Source organism: Heterodontus francisci, chromosome 23, assembly GCF_036365525.1.
Source record: "Heterodontus francisci isolate sHetFra1 chromosome 23, sHetFra1.hap1, whole genome shotgun sequence".
In the NCBI taxonomy this organism is placed as follows: Eukaryota; Metazoa; Chordata; class Chondrichthyes; order Heterodontiformes; family Heterodontidae; genus Heterodontus; species Heterodontus francisci.
The window spans coordinates 29,951,555-29,978,651 of NC_090393.1; the positions used below are offsets into that span (position 1 = coordinate 29,951,555).

At 38.4% G+C, this 27,097-nt stretch overlaps 2 protein-coding genes across 9 annotated transcripts in view; one reads left to right on the plus strand and one right to left on the minus strand.

Moving 5' to 3' along the window:
* atxn2 (ataxin 2) overlaps positions 1–27,097 on the plus strand; it is a 103,909-nt gene that overhangs the window by 26,231 nt on the left and 50,581 nt on the right. For 5 of the 8 annotated variants that reach the window (XM_068054942.1, XM_068054943.1, XM_068054944.1 and 2 more), the window contains exons 4-9: positions 3,829–3,900; positions 6,110–6,269; positions 16,841–16,855; positions 23,923–24,044; positions 25,552–25,643; positions 26,530–26,727. In XM_068054942.1, the coding sequence (XP_067911043.1) occupies positions 3,829–3,900; positions 6,110–6,269; positions 16,841–16,855; positions 23,923–24,044; positions 25,552–25,643; positions 26,530–26,727 (659 nt within the window). The remainder of the gene's footprint in view (positions 1–3,828; positions 3,901–6,109; positions 6,270–16,840; positions 16,856–23,922; positions 24,045–25,551; positions 25,644–26,529; positions 26,728–27,097) is intronic. The other 3 variants (XM_068054945.1, XM_068054950.1, XM_068054949.1) reach the window with 2 other exon arrangements.
* sh2b3 (SH2B adaptor protein 3) overlaps positions 1–27,097 on the minus strand; it is a 286,946-nt gene that overhangs the window by 21,003 nt on the left and 238,846 nt on the right. The gene's annotated exons all lie outside the window — the stretch shown is intronic.

A 27,097-nucleotide genomic window follows, 5' to 3' on the forward strand; every position in this document is an offset into this window, starting at 1 on the left:
GTAGGGAGGACAGGTCGAGTAGTAGGAGTCCAGAAAGGGATAGGAAATCTAGTAGGGGGACATGGTTTCACAAGAGCAAGAACCAGAGAGCAGGCGAGGAGCCCTTACGATAGAGAAGCTCTCGTGGCTACTAACAAGTTAGATGGTAAAGGAGGCAAAGCAGAGAGAGTTTGGCATATACACTGAGGTGCCAGATAGAGGACAACCAGCACTGTCTCATAGATGGATCTGTACAGAGAAAATACTTCACGATGGTACATATAAAGCTAAGATCAGACTTGTAGCTCGGGGATTTTAGGAACGACTAGGCGACCAAGAAGTTAGAGTAGACTCCCCAACAGCAGGAAAAGCAAGTGTGAGGATTTTCCTAGCCCTTTTAGCGACACGCTCATGGGGATGTAAGTCCATTGACATCAAAGTAGCATTTTTGCAAGGGGAGAAATTTCAAAGGGAAGTATTTTTCAAGCCACCAAAAGAAGCTGAAGATATAGAGGGGAAATTAAGGAAGCTAAACAAGTGTGTTTATGGGCTAAGCAATGCATCAAGTGTGGTGGTATTTTTCAGTTAGATCCGTCCTACTGAAAGCTGGTTGTATTCAGCTAAAAGCGGATCTGGCAATGTTTTATTGAAGAAAAACTAGCGGGCATTTTCTTGATACACGTAGACGATTTTCTGTGTGGTGGATCTGCGGCATTTGAGAAATTTGTAGTAGATCAAGTTCTACAGGAATTTAAAATTGGAAGTCAGGCTTCCGGAGCTTTTAAATATATAGGGTTGAATATTAGACAGACTAAGTTGGGGGTAGCCCTAAATGAACAATGTTAATGGGATCCCAGTAAATCAGGCCAGATCCTCTCAAAAGGAAGACTCTGCAACCAAGGAAGAAACAGACCAGTTAAGGAGCTTAATCAGGCAATTAAACTGGTTGTGCACACAAACTAGGCCAGATGCTTACTATGATATATTAGAATTGAGCACCATGCTGAAACATAGTACTGTTGTGGAAGTGCTGAAAGCAAATAAGACATTGAAGAAATTGAGTTTAGACAAATGTACACTCCAGTTTCCAGCCTTGGGTGACCCAGAAGAAATGAAATTAGTCATTTTTAGTAATGCGTCACATGCGTCTTCCCGATGGTTATTCGAGCACAGCAGGGTTCATTATATTTTTGGTGGAAGGAAATGATAAATGTTGTCCATTAGCCTGGGCATCGAAGAAAATAAAGAAGAAAGTTAAAAGCACCTTAGCTGCTGAGACACTTGCACTGATAGAAGCGATAGATATGGGTATGTATTTATCGAGTATTTTAAAGGAACTCTCATGTAAGAGGCAATCGAAGAAAATTTTTCTTAGAGTACTATATAGATAACCATTCTTACTGGGATAATGTCCATTCGACAAAAAGTGTCAGGGAAAGCGGTTGAGGATTGATCGCACGAGGATAAAAGAAATGTTGGAAAGAAAAATTTTAAGTTATTTAATTCAAATTGTTAGTTTTGCCTTTTCCTCCTTCACATCTCCACAGGATTCAGTGTTGTTGATTATGTCATCCTCATTCACCACATGTCCTGTGTTTCAATTTCAAGGGTTAACCCTTCCATGGATCCATTCCTACCCAGTCCCATACTGCCAGCCCATCTAAAGTAATGGCTTCTCTTCTTGCTCCACACTGATATGCAGATTTCCCAAAACATCCACATTGCATCCCTCCTCTTTTTCATCTTCAGGCTGCTCCTCAGTGACATCATCCGAAAGCAAGGTGTCAAATTCTGCAGTCTCTGATTTTTCAAAAAAAATTCTTTGATCTGTGTTCTCGGTTGCCCTGGGAACCATGATTTCTGCCTTGTTCTTTCGCAGTGTGGATGTGCGATCATCTGACTTTCCAGACTCCATCTTAAACTTTTTTTTAAAATCACAATTTTTAAAACATTATCATGTTACAAAATCCAGCGTTCACAACTCTGTGAGATTACTAATTAACCCTGCTTCATTTCTATAGGAAGGATGTGATTGCACTGGAGAGAGTGCAGAGGAGATTCACCAGGATGTTGCCTGGGCTGGAGCATTTCAACTATGAAGAGAGACTGGATAGGCTAGGGTCGTTTTCCTTAAAGCAGAGAAGGCTAAGGGGGGACCTGATTGAGGTATACAAAATTATGAAGGGCGTAAATAGGAAGAAACTTTTTCCCTTAGCGTAAGTGTCAATAACCAAGGGGGCATAGAGTTAAGGTAAGGGGCAGGAGGTTTAGAGGGGATTTGAGGAAAAGAATTTTCACCCAGTGGGTGATTGGAATCTGGAACACACTGCCTGAAGTGGGTGGTAAAGGCAGGAACATTCACAACATTTAAGAAGTATTTAAATGAGCACTTGCAACCCCATAGCATACAAGGCTATGGGCCAAGTGCTGGAAAATGGGATTAGAATAGATAGGTGCTTGGTGGCTAGCACGGACACAGTGGGCCGAAGGGCCTGTTTCTGTGCTGTATAGCTCTATGACTCAAAGAAATTTCCAAAATAAAATGGGTCAACGCAAGTCATCAATTGTCTGATTGTTTTACGAAGAGAGGTGCTTGTTCAAAGAAATTGTTGGATGCCCTCTTGTGTTATAATTTAGGAAAACATGGAAACTTTTTAATGTTAAGATTTCTTTGTAATTCTTCAAACAAGTTTTTTTGTTTAAATAAAGGGGGGAATATACAGTATGTTAATAGCTGGTGCTGTTGAAGGTTGATGGTATAATGTAAAATAAAGAAAAATGTGTCATTATTTTGACTTTTTTTCTTTTTATATGTATATATGTATTTAATTTAAAGAGGGGAATCAATGTCTAATAAGTTCTGTTGATGGATGTTAAATATCTAGTAGTTGAAGCTCATGTCATCTGTAGCGCTTCCAACTGTCGAGAACTTAATGCCAATACCCCAGAAATCAGAACCCCACCCCCTGCTCACTTTTATCCTGTTTTGTCATACATTGTATTCATCTGTTTGATTTGTTTCTCTTACTGGCCTAGTGTGTGGCAGCAGGAATAATGAGGTTGCTGTTCTGGAGATTAATGAATAACTTGAGTGAATCTATTGGGTGACACGTGCCCAGGTCAACCACAGATGTAACATCATGCAAGTTCTACACATCGCTGGTCTCCATTGTCTTGCCACAATAAATATTCGCAGAGGACTTAGAAACACAAATAACTGAAAGTGGTTTCAAGTCAGCTACTCCAGTTTATGCTACATTCCATCTACTGACTCGGTTGTGTGCTGGCAGCTTAATAACTGCTTGCTTGTAAAGTCTAAAATTTACTCAAACAATAATTTGCACAAAGAAATAGCCAATTCAAACCCAGGTTGCACTTTCAAAGCAAAATGAAAAATCACACCCGCTACCAATACATTCACATCAATCAAACCAGTCAAGTTAGCATTTTCCGTGTAAAAAAAAAAGTGCTAACAGCAGTCTCTCTAAAGAATCAAAGTACAATTTAATAGTTACCTACTAACTCTAGCACAGACAAATTTCTTCTTAGTTGGCTGGTCTTGCAACCTGATTTGAACTTTCTCCTCAATTTTATTTATTATCGTCTGAGCTCAATTGTTTTGCAATTATTGCGTGTTTTTTTGTTCTTGTCCTTTCAGTCATGGCAATTTGAAGATTATGAAGAGGGTGTGTTTTAATGAAATATATTACTTTAATGGTATTCAGAACCATTTCTGCAAAGCTTTAGAAATAAATATTCCAACCCTAACTGCAAAATTTTGACTCGAGGTGTAACTTGACCAGACTTGTGTCATTGGTTAAATAAATAATGTAATGTTTAATTTTGCAGGGTGCAAAATGTGAACTCAAAGTGAAAAATGGTGGAATATATGAAGGCGTTTTTAAAACCTATAGTCCCAAGGTAAGTAAAAGATCCACAAGTTGTTTATACATCTTTCAGATTATTAAGTATAGTATATGACAAAGTAGCTTAATGTGACCCAATGCATAATTAGATATTATGGTGACCCTTTGACAAGCAGTCTACAATGAGGCTTAATACCTCTCTCAGTAATCTAATGTTATTGTAGATTAATGTGGTCAGTAATCAGTTATTAAAACAGTACTGTTTATCTGCAGTATGTTTGTATATTTCTAATAACTCACAATGTTAAATGCCCAGATTCTGTAGCAGCAAGCTAAATTCTTGCTTAATGAATTCTTTGTACATCAGGTTATTAATTGTAGCAAAACTAGTAGATCTTGCTAACAAGTATGCACTTTTTTTTCGTTTAGCTGTTTTGAGCAGGTGCTATTTACAATTTGAGGTTTTGTGAATAGTAGTAGATCATTACCTTCACAAGTGCAGGCAGTTGTCGGTTACAATTTCATTGTTATTTAGAATCCACCTACTACAAATGTTGTGGTTTCTACAGTCTTTTAGAAGTGGGCTATTCCACATCTTGTGACCAGTGAAATTGAGTTATTGTAAGAATAACATGAGTTTTTATTAAAAATAAAATGATTTGAAAAGGGAGATTGAAATATAGAAATTCATGTAAAATCAGCAAATGTTTTAATTCATTATTTGTATATCAGCTCATTCAGTACAGCAGACTTTTCAACATTAGAATTCGTTGTATAGGAGACTGGATTTCCCTATGATGTGGTTTTCTCACGAGATACAGCAGGGCAGAAACTCTGCCTGTTGCTGTAACCCTGTCCAATTTTCTTGGTGTTGGGACAACGTCATAATTGGAGTGGGTATCCCTGCGCCTAAGTAGTTCACTATCATTGAGAAATGCTATACAGTTGCAATGCATAGATTATTTCTTTTGCGTAAAGGGGAAGGCAATTTGTGGAAATGCAGAAAGAACATTAAACTGCAGTCAAAGTCCTTAGGAAGGAGGAGCAACTTCTGGTACAGCCACATGGCAAGAGCTCCAAATTTCACTCTCGCCTCTGGAGATTCTATTTGTGGAAATAATGACGAGGAGGGATCAGCTCCTCAGGGCAGAGGAGAGAAAGCTTAAAAAGGTGGTTTGGACATTATGAAAGGAGGTGCCAATACTAGTCAGTGTCAACTCTACCACTTTACATACAGCTATGCAATGAGGTTTGGCGATTGTGCGAGGATGGCCAAGGTAAGCAAAGATGGTAGCACCTGAGACAATGTTGGAAATATGTTTCAACCCCACACCTAACATGCTGTCAATATTACTTTAAATTAAGCATTAGGAGTAGAACAAGGAAACTACAGGTATGATAGAGTGATTATGTTACTAGACCAGTAACCCAGAGGTCTGCACTAATGATCTGGAGACATGAGTTCCAATCCCAGTACTGCAGCTGGGGATTTTTTTCCCAGTTAATTAAATAAATCTGGAATTGAAAAGTTAGCATCAGTAACAGTGAGCATGAAACTTGCAGATGTTCGTTTTAAAACAAAACGCATCTGGTTCACTAATTACATTTAGAGAAGGAAACGTGCCTTACCCTGTGTAGCCTACATGTGATTCCAGACCCACAGCAATGTTGTTGACTCTTAACTGGCATCTGAAATGACCTAGCAAGCTACTTAGTTGTCAAGAAGGTGGCTCACCACCACCTTCTCGAGTGCAAGTAAGAATGGGCCATAAAATGCTGGCCTTGCTGGTGGCGTACACATGCTGAGAATAAATGTTTTTTTTTTAAAAAACACAGGTTCATACTAGGGAAGGTGCTTTTAGGGTAGACATCAGCAATTTCTTCACACTAAGAATGATCAATGTGTAGAATAAACTTCAAATGGTGGAGTCAAAAACCTTGGAATCATTTAAGAAACAATTGGATGCTACATTGGGGGCATGTTGGGATCGCTCTGGATGAACACACTTAAATTATAGCTACGTAATTAATTAGCTTTTTTTTTAAGTGCATTTGTATATTTGTACCTGACTAAATATGCGCTTCCCATTTGCACTATCCACACTATTCTGCATAACTTATTTTCTGAAGTGTCATTAATTTCACCATAAACGTAATGCTTTGGAAAGGAACAGTGCAGTGCTGTTTGTCAAGTGCTTTACTTATCAGGATTTCTAATGCTTTGATTTTTTTTTCTCCCCCCCCCCCCCCCCCCCCTTCCCCAGTGTGACCTAGTGCTTGATGCTGCTCACCGAAAGAATACTGAATCCAGTTCACGAGAACTGGGGCCAAAACGTGAAGATATTGTTGAAAGTATCATTTTTAAATCTGCAGATGTCGTAATGCTGCATTTTAAAGATGTAGACTTAAGTTATGCAAGAAGAGGTATTGACTTTCTAACTTTTGTAGAACTAATTTCAAGTTTAGCTAATATTTGTCATTAAGATATGTTTAACAGAATGTTAAGTTGCTGGAAAGGATTGCAATTGCAGTGAGAGATTTAGGCACTAACCTCCACTTGAGCTATGGGGAAAAGATAACTTTATATTGACACTTGTCTCAAAATACAATTTTTTTTCTGCTCCTAAATACAGTATTATCTTATGCATTCATGGCATGGAGCACATATCACTACAAAACAAGGAGGTCAACTGTCACTTTCTCAAGGCAACTAGGGGTGGGTGATGAAATGTGATCATGTAACGTCATCCAGAACCTGAGCATTTAATTATAAAAAAAAAAAATCATAGTGTAAATGGAGAATTTCCCCTTAAGTGCAGCTGATCTGCAACTGTGCTGTTTTTTTACAGAATTAAATATCTTGAGCTCGAGGCTTTGTTTTTTTTCCTTCTGTAAAGATATTGCAACCACAATCTCAAACGACTGCAACTGCATCATGATGTTCTGTAGCTAAACCTTGTTACAGCTTCATGCACTGCTTCACCTGTCTGTGGAACTGTCATGTGTTGTGGCTGCCTGGAACTCTATCCTTTGTCCACAGAAATTTTATGCCTAATAAATTTGATTTTTGATGGAATGGGGTTCGATGATTGAGTTGATCATGCATAGACTGGAAGGATCATGCTGGATGGGTTTATGTTCATATCTTGGCATAGTTTAATGGTTGGAATCTGGAACACACTGCCTGAAGGGGTGGTGAGGTACCCTCACAACATTTAAGAAGTATTTAGATGAACACTTGCAACGCCACAGCATACAAGGCTACGGGCCAAGTGCTGGAAAATGGGATTAGAATAGATAGGTGCTTGATGGTCAGTATGGACACGATGGGCCTGTTTCTGTGCTGTATGACTCTGACTCTATATCTGTGCTGCTAGAATAATTCAGGGTCATGACTGGGTGAGGTGTTTCTCATTGGCTCCAACTGTGCATTGTTATCCTATCTAATAGTTGTCAGTCTTGGCTAAGTGGTAAGTGTAGCATTTAGTTTTCACATGTGCAACACCCAGCTCTACCTCATCGCTGCATCTTTCGGCTCCTCCAATGTTGCTAAATTATCAGATTGCTTATCTGACATTCAGTACTAGATGAGCAGAAATTTCCTCCAATTAAATATTGGGAAGACTGAGCCATTGCTTTCGGTTCTCACTCCATACTCCAGTCCTTAGCTACTGACTCCGTCCCTCTCCCTGGCAACAGTCTGAAACTAAACCAGGCTGTTCACAACCTTGGCGTCATATTTGACCCCGAGATGAGCTTCCAAACACACATTTGTACCATCACTAAGATTGTATATTTCCATCTCTGTAACACCACCTCACTTTGTTCCTGCCTCAGCTTATCTGCTGCGGACAACCTCATTGATGCCTTTGTGATCTCTAGACTTAACAATTCCAATGCACTCCTGGCTGGTCTCCCATATTCTACTCTCCGTAAACTTGAGGTCATCCAAAAATCTGCTGCCAGTATCCTAACTTGCACCAGGTCCCGTTCATTTATCCTTGTTTTGAAACTTCCCAATGGCCTCATCCCCTCCCTATCTCCAGAATCTCCTCCAGTCCCACAGCTCTCTAAGATATCTGTGCTCATCTAATTCTGGCCTCTTGAGCATCCCCTTGTTTAATTGCTCCATCATTCATGGCCGTGCCTTCAGTTGCCTCAACCCTAAGCTCTAGAATTCTCTCCCTACACCTCTCGACCTAATTTTCCTCCTTTAAGACACTCCTTATTGACCAAGCTTTTGGTCATCTGGCCTAATATGTCCTTATGTGGTTCGGCGTCGTATTTTGTTTTATATTGCTCCTGTGAAGCTTCTTGGGACATTTTGTTATGTTAAAGGTGCTATATAAATTGTTGGTAGCAGTCTCTCCTCTGAATCAGAAACTCATGGGTTCCTGTCCAACTCCAGAGATTTGAGCATATAACCTAGGCTAACACTTCAATGCACTGTTGAGAGAGTACTGCATTGTTGGAGGTGATATCTTTTGGATGAGATGTTAAACAGAGGAGCTGTCATGTCCTCTGAGGTGTGTATAAAAGATCACGTGACACAATTTGAAAGAGAGAAGGCATTCTGCTGGTGCCCTGGTCAATATACATCCCTCAACTAATACCTAAAGCAGAATTTCTGTTCCTTTTAACATTTTTTCTTTTAAAAACTACTTTTAGTGCTTTCTTGGATGGGAACTTTCAGCTTTACTGCAGCAGATTTAGAAAAGCTACTTTAATCCTCATATAGGAATATTGCAGACCACATTTGCTTGCAATGATTTAATATAGGTACAAGACTCCCATAGGGTTATTTCCCAATCTCTGGACTCCCAACTGGCCACGCAGCATCTGGAGCTGCATACAATCTTCTCCTACGCCTCTGTTCATGCTGTTCTGAACCGGCTGCTAAGTGGAATGTACATGATCTAGGGATGACCCCTCACTTTCCTCCCCTTCCATGATGCTGTATGTGATTTTTCAAATTTACTTGTAGCATGTAATAGATTACTGACTGAGGTAGTTACTTGACATGTGATCAATCTGCTTGAAGTCCCAAAACAGCATCTTAGTCTTTGAATTTTATAATCCATCCTTTTATGTTACTATGTAACCAACCAGTTTGAGAGGCAGGCTAATGCTAATAGTTCTTTGTAAGGCTGTTCAGTCCCAATACTTAGTTCCCTCACTGAAAATGTTTGCAGTATTCATGTAGACAGTTCTTTCTCTGGTAAGATGTATTTTTTTTTTTGTTCTCGTGTTCCCAACGTTTGTGGTTGTAAGTGGATATACATATATAAAAATATTATGCACCTGAGAAAGCTCCACTTCACTGAGCTTGGGCACTTTGCTGTCTGAAGTGCTAAAGTTGGTAGGAGTTGAATTTTGTCCCTTTTTAAAACAAGTTATCTAATTTGAATGTTTCGTTTGTCTTTTTGGCATGTACCATTTTCATACTTTGCTGTCCTTGGGTAGCTACTAGAAGATAAATAAGGGTTGCCCAGAGTGATTCTCTGATTTATTGCTATTTGGAGAGAGAAAGCAACACCACAGGTAATTGAATTCAGGGGAAAGAGCTCTGTTCAGGAACAGAAGAGTGGTGTGTAATTTACAAGCCATGGTTTGGCCTACCCAATTCTAAAAGTCTAATTACAATTTTGATTTAGTCCAACAAAAATTGTTTCTCAAGTTGTAGCATGCTATTTCATTAATAAAAATTGAGATTATGAAGGTATTTTTCATGGCTGTTTTAATACAATTTGTCAACTATTCTTCTAACCCAGTCTTGCTAATATCCATAGTTTACATAGGGAAATCTTGTGCCACTGTTAAGCTCAACCTGCTTCAAATTATTGAAATGCATCATTTTTTTTTTAAACAGTCAAGCACACGGAGGCTTCTGGAGTCATTGAATAAAGGAAGGGAAAATTAAGTGACCTCTAGTAAAAGGCAATCAAAAAAATAAGATGTTATCCTTAAGCAAGAAATTAATAAACTACATGGGACATCAGTTGAATTCCTTCTGAGATACATTTTGAAATAATAAAGCTTGTATTGTAGAGAGCTCCCAAAAGTATAATTCCATCAGCTCCTAGGGAAGGATAACTGAAAAGTGATGTAGAGTCAGAAGCAAAAGAAACTTAAAAGTCTAGACTCTTCCATATCACAGTTAAGTACATTTATATCTAGGTCTTAAGAGTTTTTCTCCAATTATTTAGTTTTGATGGAAAAATATGTTGGCATGGTACAATGTAATAACAACACATTTTTCTGAAGTGCAAAATGTTAACTCTAGTTTAATGAAGAACTAGCGCAACTTTTCAATTCACCTGCATGGTAACTACTTTCTAAACGTATGCAGGTATCTATTGACCAAGTTGTTACTGAATCTGTTGAAACATCTTGAAGTTTCTTTGTGCATTCCTTACAAAGAAACATTTTTATTGAAAAAAATCCAGTGCTGCTATCATGCCGTGTACAAGTTATGCTTTTTCAACATGTTTCAAGATGTATTGCAATCCCAACAAAATAAACCCACATTAATTTATTAAGATCAAATATGATGAAAATTCAAGATAAAAATGAGTGAAGGGAGGAGAGGGGAAAGAACCTAATAGAGAAACAGTGACAACATTTTTTTTTAAAGGTGCTGTGTTCTGTTCGTGTGTGCCTTAGATGTGGGGAAACTTCTCAAAGTGTATGTTGTTCAGTTAATAAATCTGCTATTGCCAGTGATACTGAAGCTTTAAGTTTGTTGTTCCTAAATGAGTTTAAAGCTGTTTAAACTGAGAGTCTAATAATACACACCCTATTTTGCTATACACTTGTCTTGAAAGCCAGCTGCTCAACTATTTAGCCCTGTGTGCCAATCTTTGGGATTAATTGTAAGTGCAAAATTGAACTCCTGGTGTGAACAATTGTGTTCATAGGGAGCTGAGTTAATGGCCCAGAATTTCCTGGAGACTTATGCCATTGTGAGACCTGTTGTACAGCACAAAAGAAAGAGGAAATTATAGAGTAAGTAATTTGTTTCATAATTTCTTGAGACATTTGCACTGTTTCCTTACTCTTGCTGAAAACAGTAAGAAATTAATTACAGCTCCATTCTGCCAGCCATCAAAATGAAAGGTGATCATGAATTTCTGAATTAGTGCTACTTCTGTCGCTGCTGGTTCCTAGACTTAAATACTCGCACAGGTGGGTGCTTGGTGACTTATTTCAATACCAGTTTCCTTTAAACAAACTTGTGAAGCCCAAATAAATTATTTATAATCAACTTTAGCAGCAGCATGTGCAGTGGAAGCATTGCATCTCCAGGTAGAAAACAGTGCAGTGCTCAGAAGAGACATTAAAGTTTGCTTTATCTAATGATTTGTGAGCAAGACAATAGTTTAGTAAGATTATATATTTAAAATTGAATTCCTTTTGTGGTTAAAATGCCCCCACTCCTGCCTACACGCAGCTCTGGTCATAGCTTTATTTCAACCAAACATATAAGATAAATGTGTGCTGAATTCAATTCGATCCGACTGATGAGTCTCACTTGAACTTTCGGAAGAACTACACTGAACAATTATCAACAGCACAATAAAAGTACTAATCATTCCAATGTTAATTTTAATCCAGTTTAGGGTAAAAGGTTATTTTTAAATTGTAGTTTTAAATAAAGAACGTGGTTCCATGTATGAGCCAAATAATATGGATGCTGTCAACTTGCTGTCAGAGGTCTGCACCCTTGTAAGTGTTGTTAGAATGCTTTTTTAAAAAATACTTTCTTCCTGATATCAAAGAATTGTTTCATTTGGAAAGTAAAAGTTCCTCTCAAATAGGCTATTTAAAACTTAACCAAGTTCACAAAAGCACATTTTGAAATATTAACTGACATTTTGGTCAGATATGTTAAATCACAGGGTGAAGGATGCAAAGCGCTGCTTCTAAACAAACTCAAAATATCGATGAACTTCTCCATCACTGCTGCGCTGTGAGTACTAAAGGCTGGCACTAGAAAACATTGGTCATGCTGCTTTTGATTCACTTCTATGCTCGTTATAGCTATTCAAATTAAAAATCAAAGATAAATGTACTAATGGCAAAATTTATGATCTCACTGTTACAGGAAATTCTGTGCCAGTGTCAGTAATACAGTTCTGTAATCCAACTTCAACAGTATGCTAATTCATTCCTGCACTGTCTTGCATCCAGCCCCCACCCAAAAAGACACAATGAGGGCATCAGAAATTGTTAACTTTTTCATTATTTTGTTTTGATGTAATCAGTTACTTGACATTTTGTCTCAAGATGGTGTTAATGGCAAGACCCCTTCTTTAAGTTGATACAACAAACAAGTGAGAACCAATGTTTTGTATGGTTTACTAAAATAATTTTTTAATTGATTACTAGAAGTTGAGAAGCATAAGAGAAGAGTTGTTAAATTTTGGACTAGTAATTAGGTAATTCCACGATGAGATTTTTCAGAGCTGAATACTGATGGGGGAAGGCTGAGGGAGTTAAAAAGTTTCACATTTTTGAGTCATTAGGAAACTCTGCAATAAGTAAATACAGTGAGGATGTAGGACAGCATATTTGGTGTCTAGAAGGAATAACGATAATGTTCAGATAAGGATCATTGTATAGGTAAAATAGGAACAAGAAAGGAAGTGGGGGGATGCGAGAGGTGAAAGATAAACTGCTATTCTTTTTGCAGGAGTGTGTGAGAGATGTTGGAGCCTCCTGAGATATGGGAACAATATTCCATTTTGTGCCAGGGCTTTATAAAGAGTCACAACTTTTGAAATGTGGTGTTTGGGCAAATGAGTTAATAGCTTCTTGGAGGCCGATTTAACAATGGAGTAGTTGTAGAAGTTCCATTTGATATCTGGAGTGAGTGAGACCAAGAATGTTTTTTTACTGGCTGCAACTGTCATCCCTGCGAGGTAAAAAGTGATTTTTAAGTTTACAACAGGTCTAAAAAAAACCCTGAAGGATTAAAAGTTAAGACGTTGATTGCCCCATCATGTGGGAAAATGATGTGATTAGGTCTTGCATTGCAGGCACATGATGCGAAAGCAGTTGATTGCAGAGTGGACCCCAGTGGATGGGGTTGGATGATAAGTGGATATCGGTGATATGAAGAAGGAAGAATGAGGGTGTGATCAGAATGCCGGAGGGCTGCTCAGTTAATGAAAATAAAACAGGGTGAACTACCACACATGAGAAAAAAACTAGATAGTCATGGACATAGCTTTGGTTGAAGTCTTTGATTGTGTGCAAGTACAAGTTGCTAGATCTGATTTTGAATATTTTCAAGACAATGCCAGCTGATTCAAGAACAGAATCCTAGAGGTGCATAACATGGGATTACAAGGCCCCTAATGGATTAAGCAAGAACTTTAAGAAATTCTAGTGTATAGAGAAGTACTTTGAAGGGTATGAGGAACCAACTTTCTTGGAATTAGGAAATTTCCAAGCTGAAAGAAGGGTGGTCTGGAAGCAAGAGTAATGTATGGTAAGGATTGGCCAGAAAAAATGGGATTGGTTTACGATATAATTTATTGCAGGTAGTCTACAAAAGACAATGAAATAGTGGTCAGTGAGGAGATGCCATTCAAGATTTGAGATGTTGAAAAGGTCTTAAAGATTAGCTAAATTGTAAGCCTTTTGGGGATATGTTTCATTAATTGAATTCATCATTGAGGACGGCAGAGAATTCAGTAGTGATGTGGGCCTGACCAGTAGAAGAGAAGTGGAACTATTACTCAACAGTGAAATCATAGTAAAAAGCACCTGCTAGTTGCTTACTTTTGAAATAGTTGTACACATGATTTAACATTTGCTGTACAAATTGTATGATGCCAACTACTCAATTGGCAATATAGAAGCATCATAATGCCTAACATTATTAAAATACCTTTAAGAAAACTTTATTTTGACATAACGCTGGCAGCTTGATGGTAATATTTTGCATGATGTCTTATTTATAGTTGTTGTAAAACTGAGATACAATTCTAAGTATTTGGGTTTTAAAAAGGGTGGATGTTAGGGTGACAGTCTGTAATATCTGAATTCTTACAGCTCCATAAGCGTTTTAATTAAAATGTCCAAAAAATTTCATAATATCCTATAACTTAAATCCAGTGCATAATTCACACCTGCTGTGGTAAAATCCCAGTGAGGTTAAAGTTAGCCTAATTAGTAAACAAAATGACTGTAGTTAAATCAATGAATTATTTTCTTTGTTTAAAACTCATTATGAAGAAAATATCAATTAACTGTTAAACTTATAACTGCAGAGGACCTAGTTTTTTTTTTAGACAGGTTACTTAATTCGTGAAAAAATTACTTAATGTTGGAGGCTTGGCAGAGTATTGGTTTGGGATGGCTTTGGTCCACAGAGCGGCACAGTGGCGCAGTGGTTAGCACCGCAGCCTCACAGCTCCAGGGACCCGGGTTCGATTCAGGGTACTGCCTGTGTGGAGTTTGCAAGTTCTCCCTGTGTCTGCGTGGGTTTTCTCCGGGTGCTCCGGTTTCCTCCCACAAGCCAAAAGACTTGCAGGTTGATAGGTAAATTGGCCATTATAAATTGTCACTAGTATAGGTAGGTGGTAGGGAAATATAGGGACAGGTGGGGATGTTTGGTAGGAATATGGGATTAGTGTAGGATTAGTATAAATGGGTGGTTGATGTTCGGCACAGACTCGGTGGGCCGAAGGGCCTGTTTCAGTGCTGTATCTCTAATCTAGAGATATAATCTCTGCCTATTCATAGTCAGTGATGGAAAATCTAGATTGTATAGCTTCGATACCTGAATGTTTTGGCTGTCTCATTCCTGCTTTCCCAACAAATGAAAAATAAACATGCCCCCAGTTTAAAAATAGCCATCCACAGAATTATAGAATGCTACTGCTGCCAAAATATGTGGTAATCTTTGTAGAAAATTGTGTAAATGTCAGCAGTTAGGTGTTCTGATTTCTTAATGTATTTTTAGTTGGTGGCAAGACTCTGAAGCAGATTTGAGCATGAGGTTCGGCTGATCTTAAAAATTACAGGCTGGATATTTTAATTCACTTCTTAAGATCTCCATTGTGTTTTAAAAAGCCAAAATTAATTTGGTATGGAACGTTTGGGTCCATTTGATTTTCAGCTTTTTAGTCAGCTTAAAAAAATTTCATTCTCAGAATGTGCATGTCACTCGTAAGACTGGCATTTCTTGCCCGTCCTTAGTTGCTATTGAGAAGATGGTGGTCAACTTCCTCCTTCAGCCACTACAGTCCATGTGCTGACGTACTCCTACAGTGCAGTTAAGTAGGGGCCGGGTTCCAGGATCTAGAACTAGCTGCGATGAAGGAATGGCTGTTATATATCCAGCAGTGGATAGTGTGTGACAGGAGGGGGAGATTTAGGATCGTGCACCTACTCCCCATACCCTTCTAGTTGATGAAGGTTTTGAGGTGCTGCTGGAGGAGCTTTGATGACTTTGCTGCAGTGCATCATGTAGGCACACTGCAGCAATGGTATACCAGAGGTGGATGGGATGCTGATCAAGCAGACTGCTTTGTTCTGGATGGTGTTGAGCTACTTGGGTGTTGCAGCTGCACATCCAGACATGCGGAGAATTTTCCATGACACTCATGGTTTCTGGGCAATAGTTAACCCCCAGGATGTTGTTGGTGGAGGATTTAACCATGGTAATACCATTGAGTATCAAGGGGAGGTGGTTAGACTTGCTTGTATTGGAAATGTTCATGTTCTGGCAATTGTGTTGTCTGGATGCTCCTTGCCACTTATAACTCCAGGCCTGGATGAACTTGCTGTTTGTGGGCACAGACTGCTTCATTATCTGAGTAAGTGTGAATTTGGCTGAAGACAACAATCCTCAACAAACGGCCCCGCTTCTAACTTTATGACGGAGGAAAGGTCATCAATGAAGCAGCTGAAATAGTTACCCTGAGGAGCTACTGCAGCAATGGCCTGGTGTGGTTGTGCTAAAATATATTCATTGTGCATTGTTAGTAGAAATAGATTCTAAAATATATTGCAGAAGCAAACTGGGCATATTTAAAATACTTGATTGGAACTGTGACACATGCCGAGTATTGCAATGAAACAATTTTACGGTGCATTGTTATCTTTTCCCCTCCCTCTCTAAACTTTACTTGAAAAATAGATACATTGATTTTACATTTAGCATTAATAGTGGTGTACTATTTAGCACTTTATTGCGACAGTAATGTCAGTTCCTAAAAATGTATGGACTAAAGATATCCCTTAATTTAATGGGAATAATAGTTGGGTGAAGCACCTAAATTTGTGCAATTCTGCTTATGCAACATGAAACTGGTTAGACTTAGTTTTGAAGTTAGTTTTCATAAAGTGGTAATTCCCTTCTGCTTGTTTTAACTTTACGATAATGTGAAAAAAATCTTTAGTTTATTAATTGGAATTTAGCAGTCCTTCAAAGAACTTCATGCTGATTAATGAAGATAATTAAAAGGATCCATTGATCAACAGTTCTCAAATTTGGAATAATTCATGCAATAAATTATGATCCTCTGGCAGATGAGCAAGCAGCAGACCGGCAGTGTGTTGAAACATTTGGTCAAGCCCCAACCCAATATTTGTTTTTCTGTTTCCTTTTTTATCTATCTTTGTGTGTGCCTCTCTCTCTCTCTCTCTCTCTCCCCGCCCCCACCTGCCCGTCTGCCCGCTTGTGCGCACTCTTTTTCAACTAGTATTTTCTGCTGTGTTTAGCATTGAAATATATTTCATCAGGAAATAGGTACTTTTTTCCATCTGCTCTGAACACTGCTGTAACTTCAGTACAAAATGGAAAAAAAACTTTCATGCATGGTCATCCCTTCTCTTTTGATGAGCCCATACACAGTATTTTCAGCAAGTGAATGTCACAATTAATTATACCTGCCAGGCAGATTGATCATCTTGATCCTTAATATATATTTGGTTTACTGATATTGTTTCTTTTTTCCACCTTCTCTTTCTGATCTCTGTAGTTCCATCTGAAACAGGTAATTCTGATGTTTACTTTGTTTTTATACCATGTGTGTATATTAACACTGTCCCATTTATTTTAAACTGATTCTGAGCTTAACATCTGCTTATGAACTACTTTAAAGTGACAGTAAATCTTTGAAAGCGTTCCATGTTAAATTCAAATGACCCTGAAACTACTAAAAATATTCAATAACTGCTTCAAGAAAAATTCATTAGGATTTTTAGTCTGAATTGATTGTTTTAGTTTACTGGGGATTGTGCTGCAGAACCAACTTCACCTTATTGGACATGAATTAAAATTCGATAGTCTTCTGTAAATACCTATTGGCATTCGTCCTAAATGACTTTTAGTTGGAGACACCTTAAAAAAAAAATTATGCAGTTGTATAAAATTGTGCATTAACTTGTATAAACACCATCATTTCCAATAGTAAATTAAAGGTTTAAGTGTGAAATGGCTTACATTTTAAAAAGAAACTCCTTGTAATTTATTTACTCTGAATTCCCGATGGGTAAATAGCATTTTGTGTCAAGCTACCTAATTCAATGAACTGAATAGGGCTTTATTTTTAGTTTGCTTTTCTTTTCAATAAAACAGCTCGTTTAAAAAAAACTTGCACCAATATATTAGCTTTGTACTGTATTAAGATGGAAGTAGCATTTACAAGTCGCAGCATGACATAACCTTTGTAGAATTGTTTTGGTGTTGTTAAAAAGTTGGTATACCTCTAATTGTGGTAAAATTATAAGCATTACATTAAATCGGTGAACATAGAAATAACACAGAAACTTTTTTCATCTTGAAAAATCTTTAAATCACAATTTTTCTAAAGCAGTTGTTCCAGTACATCATAACAAAGTAAAAACTAAACTAAAAACTAAGGAGAAAATATCGGTTGGAAATACTGAAGTCTGTTTCAGCAAGTTGCCCTAAAAGGATCAAGAGAATTTTTGGCATTTGTACAGCAATGCATTTTTTCAGCAATGGTTGGGGCCATGTGATGCTGCTGAAGTGAAACAAAAGACTTTCAGCTTGTTTAGCATGTTCAGTGAATGTCCAAAGCACATGGCTGTGACTGTCATACTTCTAAAGGCTTTGCTTTTTAAATTTTGTATGCTGTTTCTATTTTATTGCAAGTATTGCTGCCGGGCTTCTTCCCAAGCTGATAAAATCTATAAGTTAGGCTTTCCTATTTTAAATTGCATTGTCACAGCATCATTTTCAGAGCCACGACATGCTGTAAACCAAACAAGTCTTATTCTAGTGACATTTTCACAGTTGTTAGAGCCAGAAATATGAATAAATGTCACCTCACACACCTTCCACAGTGCCTTGAATTGCTTCTTTCCATTGCCATGGTGAACCAGGAGTTTACTATTGTACATTGACAGCTTGAGGTCAACTTGCATTTTGTACACTTTAGTTGCCTGTTGTAGCAGAATTACTTGAAGGGATTGGAGTGATTCCTATAATGTATGCAAACACTTGCAGTTACTGCTTTAATGGAAATGTTGAGGCACAGGAAAGGACATGCATTGTTATATAATGTGACATTTGGTGAGTGAGGAGTTAATGTAATTAGCTTAAATGGGTTTATAAACATTATTGGCACTCCCTGAGGACCACCTCTTTTGAAAAAATAGTTTACAGCACCAACTAATTTTTACTACACTAGATCAATAAAGCATTGACAGCATTCATGAGATCCTTTGAATCCTTGGATCATGAGGTTGGTGGCATTCAGCAGGAGGGAAACACTGTTTAATACATTTCAAACAATAAAGGTCTTCCAGAATTGACATTTGTATTTATTGTAACACTGAGGCTTGGTTCCATTTGGAACATACTGCACTTTTCCAATTTTACTTTGTGCTCGGCAAGGTGATTGCAAGGGATTAGTATTTTGCCAAACAAATACCTCCAGATGCATCAAACAAGGTTTAGGTTGTGATTTTCTTTTTAAAAATCAGCTCATTGCAGTGTCTTGTCAACACTACTAGGATAAACTCAAATAAGCACTGAGGAAAATTCCTCATCCTCCCCGAAGATAGTAGCCATGATATTGGGGTGTTGCTTTATGACCTTTCCTCAGAATGCCAAATTAAAAGAGAACCTTGTTAATTCCCTGCCAGCTACTTGTGGATTAGCCCATTTTAACTTGAACTTGTAGTAATTTTTCCCTTCAATCAACAGTCAAAAGAATGTTAGCAATTCACTTAGAAATGGTGAAAGAGTTATTGGTTGTCAGTGCACATTCAGTGGGCTGGATTTCGTGCTGGAGGCGGGGCCTTTTCGTGTCTTCTCTTCCCCCCCCCCCCCCCCCCCCCCCCCAACCTTGTGGAGCAATCCTCTGGTCTTTTTAAATCTCAATTTCAGGAGCTGGGATCCCCATTACTTTAAAGACAGGGATCCTGCCTCCAAGAGCTGCTAGCCAATCTGAGGGCTGGCTGCTCAGCAGTATTGGCAGCGCCCCTGGGAGCTGTGACCACTGACGGTACTGCAAAGGCCTCAGATTCAGGCCCAGAACTGGAACCCTGGACCAGAGGTAGGTGAGGTGGGGTTGTCGGGTCTAGTCTGGAAGGCCCCGGCAAGGTGGGTAGAGGAAGTGGTCATGTAGTCTGTGGGGTTGTTGGGGGAGGGGGGTGTTGGTTAAAGTTGTTCCCAGTGGGAGTCCTCTGTGGGCCACAAATTGTCAAAGAAGGAGGGACCCCATCTCCTCCCTCTTCCCCTCCCCCCCCCCCCCCCCCCCCAAAAAGCCCACAGGAGGGCGGCTCATATTGCAAGGTGTCATTCCCACACAGCAGAGACACCCCGTCTGCTTCTGGTAAGAGTAAGATCCCGGCGGCAGGAAGAGGCCATTAATAGGTCACTTAAGGGCCCCAATTGGTCTCTGGGCAGGAAGACCGTCATCTGTCTTGCCCGCCCCTGGGAATGTCATTTGGCGATGGGCCCTATGCCCGCCACCCATCGCAATACTCCATGCCACCCCCCCTCCTCCCACCCACCTTGGGGCCATACAAAATCCAGGCTATTGTCTTCCCAGTCTTGTTTCGAATAATGACCTGGCAGCTCAGAAACCAATGCAAAGCTGACCAGTGTGTGGTATGCTGATTGCTCAATATTTATGTGGTCAGTTTATTAGTATAATAATTTCATGTTCCATGTGAGCCTTTAGTCTTGGTCAGGCAGGTAGCCTAATGGGGGATAGTAAGAGATGTGGACACTTAAAGGTAAGCCGCAGAATTGAGTGGGAAATTTGTTGTTACATACTTTGAAAAACAAATACTGAAGGAGGAGGGGGGAAAGAAATGGTGAGGCAAAAATGAAGAGAAAGGAAAATGAATTTGGGGGTATAGACTATAAGTAACAGTGTACTAAGTAAGTAACAGTGTAATTCAGCGCCTGACCCATGTTTAAATGGCTGGTGAAGTGAAGATGGTGCTGCATGAGGTGGTTGCAAGGAGGATGACCCTGCTTGATGCAATGGGGCACCATTCCCATGCATCGGTGTTGCAGCTTGCCTGGATGAAGGTGGAGGCAGATTTGTGGCGTCTGTTCCTGTCTATGCCTACCCTAAAGTACATATTAACTTTTAATATCCTTGCAGCAAATTATATAGTTCTGCATCTGTGTCTCTGCTGTCCATGGAGCCTGTGAAGCAGGTCTCCCACGGTTCTTGTCGGGGTGTTGTGTCAAAGGTTGCAGATATGGTTGGTGGCATCATGCATTTTGCCATTTGAGCTTTGCTGGCAGTTATCACCCTAGCATGTGTTAATCTCGTGCAATTCAAAGCATGAAGTATTGTGTTTGGGATGCTTCCCAAATAAGCATCCAGCAAATAAACTGGGGCTGCTTTCATGAGAAGCTTAAGGGGGGATTTGATGGATGTGCTGACAATTGAGGGGTTTTAATGAAGTAAATAAATAAATACTTTTTCCACTGGTCAGTAACTGTAAGCCATAAGTTTAAAATCATCAAAAGAATGAAGGGAGAAGGTCATGAGAATTTGTGTTAAGCAGAATTCAGATGTATAATAATTTAACAGAAATCATATTGGAACCAGAATCCATGACATCTTTTAAAGGGTAAATGAATAAATATTTGATAAAATTTAAAAAGGAGTATGGGGAAAAGGCAAGGAAATTGGACTGAATGAATTGCTCTTTTCAGAGAGTTAGCACAGTCTTTATGAACTGAAAGCCCCTCTTCTGTGATGTAAAATTTTGTTGAAGTTAGTCAGGCCTCCATGTATCTCATTTATGCTGTTACATATTATGTCAGAGCCTGCTGTGGGAATTGGAGCCTCCATGTGCAGTAATACTTTGACATTCGAGGTATATGTTCCTCTCTCTGTAGATGCATGCAATGAGCGCACTGATGGGTGGGTGCAGAATCAGCCTGCCATCCCTCCACTCCTTCTCATTCTCCAAAAAACATATGTATAGGGGTATCCTGTGGGGAACACCCATTGAAATTGTTTTATCGGGGGGAAACAGTGAGAAAAGTAATGGAACTTCCCAGAAAATATTGTAATTTTCAGGCAAGGTCTTTGAATTGTACTCTGTACATATGTGTCGATCAAATCCGGACACTTATTCAATGGGCAGCAATATGATATCACATGGACTGCAGCGGTTCAAGAAGGCAGCTCACCACCATCTTCTCAAGGGCAATTAGGGATGGGCAATAAATGCTGGCCTGGCCAGCGACGCCCACATCCCATGAATGAATAAAAAAAAATATGGATTTCATTTCAGAATTAAAATTAAGCTCCCATCTGTTAATGTAACAAGTGTCAGGCAATGACCATCTCCAACAAGAGAGAATCTAACCATCTCCCTTTGACATTCAATGGCATTACCATTACTGAATCCCTCACCATCAGCATGCTGGGGGTCACCATTTACCAGAAACTGAAATGGAGTAACCATATAAATACTGTGGTTTCCTCCCACAGCCAAAGACTTGCAGGTTGATAGGTAAATTGGCCATTATAAATTGCCCCTAGTATAGGTAGGTGGTAGGGGAAGGTGGGGATGTGGTAGGAATATGGGATTAGTGTAGGATTAATATAAATGGGTGGTTGATGGTCGGCACAGACTCGGGCCGAAGGGCCTATTTCAGTGCTATATCTCTAAATAAATATTTAAATTAATTAATTATTATTTTTGTCCGTGACTGGAAATTAGTCAGTGCTTTGGATCTGATTTTTTTTAAATTTTAACTGACTGGCATTTATCATACACTGTCTGTTTTCTATTAAAGATGAGATGCATCTCTTTTTGAAATACCTTGTAATGCTCAGTATGTGTGCATGAAGTTAAACACTGCTCTATACTTGATTACCTCTTCCAGTCTCAGAAATTGAGTGTTTTCTCCTGCTAATTGTTCCCTCCGATCTGAAGGTACTGACTCTTGGGTTACTGTTTCATTGACGCAGACAGAAGGGGGTATTTTTCATATTTGCTCCTTGATGTGGAATGCTAGCAGCTAAGGATGCTGACTTCCCGTGACTCTATTCACACACATGTAATTTACAGCATGGGTGATTAGTCTTGACCATGAGTATAATTCCTAGTTGACTTGTCCCCCCGCTTGTCCTCAGCCCTGGGAAGCTGAGGTTGATTTTAGTATTCTAGTTGCTGCTCCAGGTGAGATCATTTGACTCTGCACTAACTGCATAGCCTGCATCAAGCTTGCACTGTGCTGTGCCAAAAAATGTTAGAAATATGGGCAATTGCGATGTACAAAATGGAGGCCAGATGCTTTTAGGGAGAAGGGAAAATGTCATCACAGGTTGCTCTTGTACCTCACCTGGAACAGATTACAGAAAGCTATCAGCACAGATCACATAGTTCTGTCATCTGAATTATGGCTTGTGTACTCCAAGGAGATCGACAGAAAGGAAATGGGGTGAGATTAATGCTGTACAGAAAAATTGACCGTGCACTTGACATGGTCAAGCTTCAGAGCTTGAAGGATCATATCAGTAATTGGGGATGTTTGATTTTTGCCTACATAATACATGCTTTCATCAGTTAGGTGTTCAGCTCCTTGGTTTAGTAATTGCGTGCATGTACAAGACTTTTTGACCACTGTCCTGATTCTTTATCATGCACATGATGTTTTTAGTGTATTTCAGGCTTGCATTGAAAAAAATTCTGTTAGCATTTATTATCCAATGAAGGGCCCATGCCTTCCATTTTCTTCCTGTTGTATTTTAAGGTTTTATTCTGCCATTGAGGACAGATGGGCAGCTGGTTTCCTATTTCTTCCAGTCTTTGAGTAACATGTGGGAAGCATATGATTGCAACCATGATGCATTCATCTGATTACCTCCACTTTTCCGCACAGGGGCAGCCTTGGCCTCTGCCCAGAATTTCTTGCTTGCCATGGCTCAGCTTGGAAACTGGAAGAGATGAGGTTCAAACCTGTATCTTTTCATTTGGTGGTATATGCCCCAGTGTAGCCTCTCCACATCATTCTCTAACCCACTTTCTAAATGACCATATTTGAGTAGATGAAAATTATAAATATGAATTTCATATAGGTGCTCAGTTTGACTTGAAATGTAGATGTCAGTTATCTTGTGACTTTTTATATTTAGTATAAACGTATGTTTTCCAACTACAATATTGTCTTTAAAATGATATATGAATGATCTGTAATAAAATATTGGCAAGCAAGACATAACTGCTTATAATCTTGGGCTGCAAATTTGTAATTGATTCGGTCATTTTCTAATAGAATTGATCTCATGTATGAAAATTCTGTGTACAGAATAGAATGAATAAAATTATTCCCAGTAATTCAACTTTATACTAGTTTGGTGCACCATATTTGACATTAAAATTTAATTGATAAATTTGTAGACATGAGTAGATTTCTAAACATGGACTTCGTGTTTCTGTGGTCTCTAGCTATTACTGTGTAGAAACATCTTGTATCTGTGCAAAATATGCGGTAATTTAATTGCATAATTGTTTTTTAACTAATATTTAAAATTGTTTTGATACAACAGATTAACATGTCGGCTTTTTTAAAAAAAAGTAACGTGCATTTAATTAATTACTATTTCAGATGCTTTCACTGATGCTGCCATAGGCTCTAGACTAAATGGTGAGCACAAAGACAAAGATCTAGAACCATGGGATGGTGGTGATAGCACCAATGAAGATTTGGAAGCTCTGGAATCAGATGTGGTAAACTTTAATTATGAATTTAGATCAGTACAAATAAATAGCCAAAATATATTTTAAATTATGTCTGTGGCTTACACTTGTTACATGCAGTCTGTTTTCTAGGAAGGAAATAAAATTACATTCTTACAGCAGCCAGGCTGTTATATAGTTATTCCACTAAGATCTAAGGAGTCAGAACCATTATAGTACTTTACTTAGCAGGGAGTTCAATATTGGCCTGAATGCAAGTTGGTCAACTGATTTTAACTTTGCTGGGAAAATACAGCTGGAAAGAGGATGGTATGTGGAGACCTATAAAAAGTGGATATGAAGAAAAAGTTGGCTTTGTATTCCATAGATCAGGACAACCAGTTTTCCATGTCCAGATTGGCAAAATGTTCCAGGGAAAGCATGGATTTTATCATTTGTTCCAGATCAAAGTACTATATGTTGTTTGAATGTAAAGGCATGCTACTATCTGATAGTATTGTTTGCATTATTTTAAGTTGAATTATTCAGTTATAACACTCTTCCTTCTTCCCATTGCCATTTTAATTTAAACTTTTAACTTACCTGTAGTTCCTAGTCTAACCTTTCCCATCTTACCATTTGGTTGCACTGTTCTTTTTACAACATTGCTGCACTGTCCATTTTGGAGAGGGAAAGCAACTTTAAAACAAATAGTGGCAATTTAGCTAAAATAAAAACAACTCTTAAAGCCCAGTTTGTTTGACAACTGCTAAGTCAATTAGTTAGCAAATCAAAAGGCAAAAGTCTTGACAGTTGAGGGAAATGGGCAGTTCAGCTAAGGCTTTAGAAGTCCACCACTAGTTTCTAAATGAACCAGGTGTATTCATCATTTATTGCTGCTCTTTTTGTGCAGGTGGAAAAATATTGGATTATCTACCATAGATATGTGCTGCTCCTCATTGTTTGAGAATGAAAGTTGCAATTCTTTTGAAGCTTCTGTATATCCTTTTGCTTTGACCACTTGTCATTTGCACCTTCTACTTGTAATGTGGTCCTTTGCTCTAATTTTTATTCAATTTTTGACCAAATGTAGTGGTAGTGAATCAAACGGTGGTTCAAACTGGAAGCACTATGAAGTGAATTTCTTAGAAACCATTCCTTCAAACAATGAGAGGCGCAATGTCTATTTTATTAATTGAGCATTACTCCCATTTAAGCAGAGTAGTCCTCATTGTATCCGCCTCTGGCGCTGTTTCATTTTTGAGCTACTCATTCGAGTTTTGCTCTTTTGATATAGACTATGGGAATTAAATACAACTACCTGTGTGAGCATCTTTACTTTTCATATGAGGAAAAGGTTGTATTTCTGTTGGGTATCATGAAAGGGAAGACCTCTATTTGTGGATAATTGTTTAGATGCCTTTTTAGCATTCGGTTTATACTTGTTGAAAATGAATGATTATAACAGTGAATGATGTGTTATTATGTTGGGTTGCAAAATTAAGCTGTTGGAAGGGATTTTTTTCTCTTGGTTAAAATATTTTCTTTCTCTCCTCAGTCTAATGGTTGGGATCCCAATGACATGTTCAGATTTAATGAGGAGACTTATGGAGTGAGATCAACATATGACAGCAGTTTGTCTTCATATACGTAAGTACATAGATTTTAACTTACACCATGGGTAATAAATTTTGTTTTTCAGTTTATAAAGCTGCCTATATAATTTTGATATATTGTGACTTAGCTCTTTATCTTCAAGTTAAAAATTGGATGTGAATATTTTTGTACAGAAAATTGGCAGTAAATCTATTTTATTTGTTTGTGATTTTGTTTAAAAACAAAATGCCTAAAATGTTGAGCCCAAATCATATTTGTTTAAAGTGACAGTTTTTATTTTAGAATAAAAATACTAAGTGCTGGAAATGCTCAGCAGGTCTGACAGCATCTGTGGAGAGAGAAACAGAGTTAACTTTTCAGGTCAGAACCCCTGATGAAAGGTCACAGACCTGAAACATTAATTCTGTTTCTCTCTCCACAGATGCTGCCAGACCTGCAGAGTATGTCCAGCACTTCGTTTTTTTTATTTCAGATTTCCAGCATCTGCAGTATTTTTCTTTGATTACAGTACTTTTATTCATATATAATATGGAGCCTGTTCTGCCCAGCACATCTGTGCAGAGCTCCATTATAATTTCCCAATTGTGATTAATTGATCGTTTCAAGTTTTTGGCACCAGTGTCTCCGCTTTACCAGTTTTATCTTTGTTAATACAAATACACTTTTCCTCCCTCTTTGCTTCCTTTGCCCATAAAAGGGAGTAATAATTGAATGTTATCCTTACTTGTTACTTTTTTTTGTCTACATTCTATCCTCACTTCTATCCTTTACTTAACATTCCTTTATACCTTCTCTATCAATTCTTTTTAATGTAATTTTTCTCCATCTCATTCATATTTAATTGGTCTTTCATTTTCCATTCTTTTTATTTGCTGTGGTTTTCTCTAACTTGTTTTTTTTATCTGCTTATCTCTCACAGGGTACCTTTGGAAAGGGATAATTCTGAAGAATTTTTACGACGGGAGGCTAGAGCAGCTCAGCTTGCTGAAGAAATTGAATCAAGTGCCCTATATAAGGCACGAGTTGCCTTAGAAAATGATGAAAGGACGGAAGAGGAGAAATATACTGCTGTACAAAGATCTCCCAATGAAAGAGAGAATCATGGTGTCAGCCCCAGGTAGTGTCTCACTTCTACTAGGGATAAAACTATTTTAGATCTAGTATTGTACAATGAGGCAGGCTTAATTAGTAATCTCATAGTAAAAGATCCTCTGGGAAAAAACGATCATCGTACAATTGAATTCCATATTAAGTTTGAAATGAATATACTCCAGTTTCAAACAAGAATCTTAAAGCCAATTGCATAGGTATAAAGGGAGAGCTGGCTGAGGTTGGTTTGGTAAATAGATTAAAAGGTATGGCTGTAAATAAACAGTGGAAAACATTTCAAGAAGCAATTAAAAATGTTCATCAAGAACACATTCAATTAAATAAACAAAACCTAAGCAAGAAAGATCCATCCATGGCATACTAGGGCAGTTGGCTGG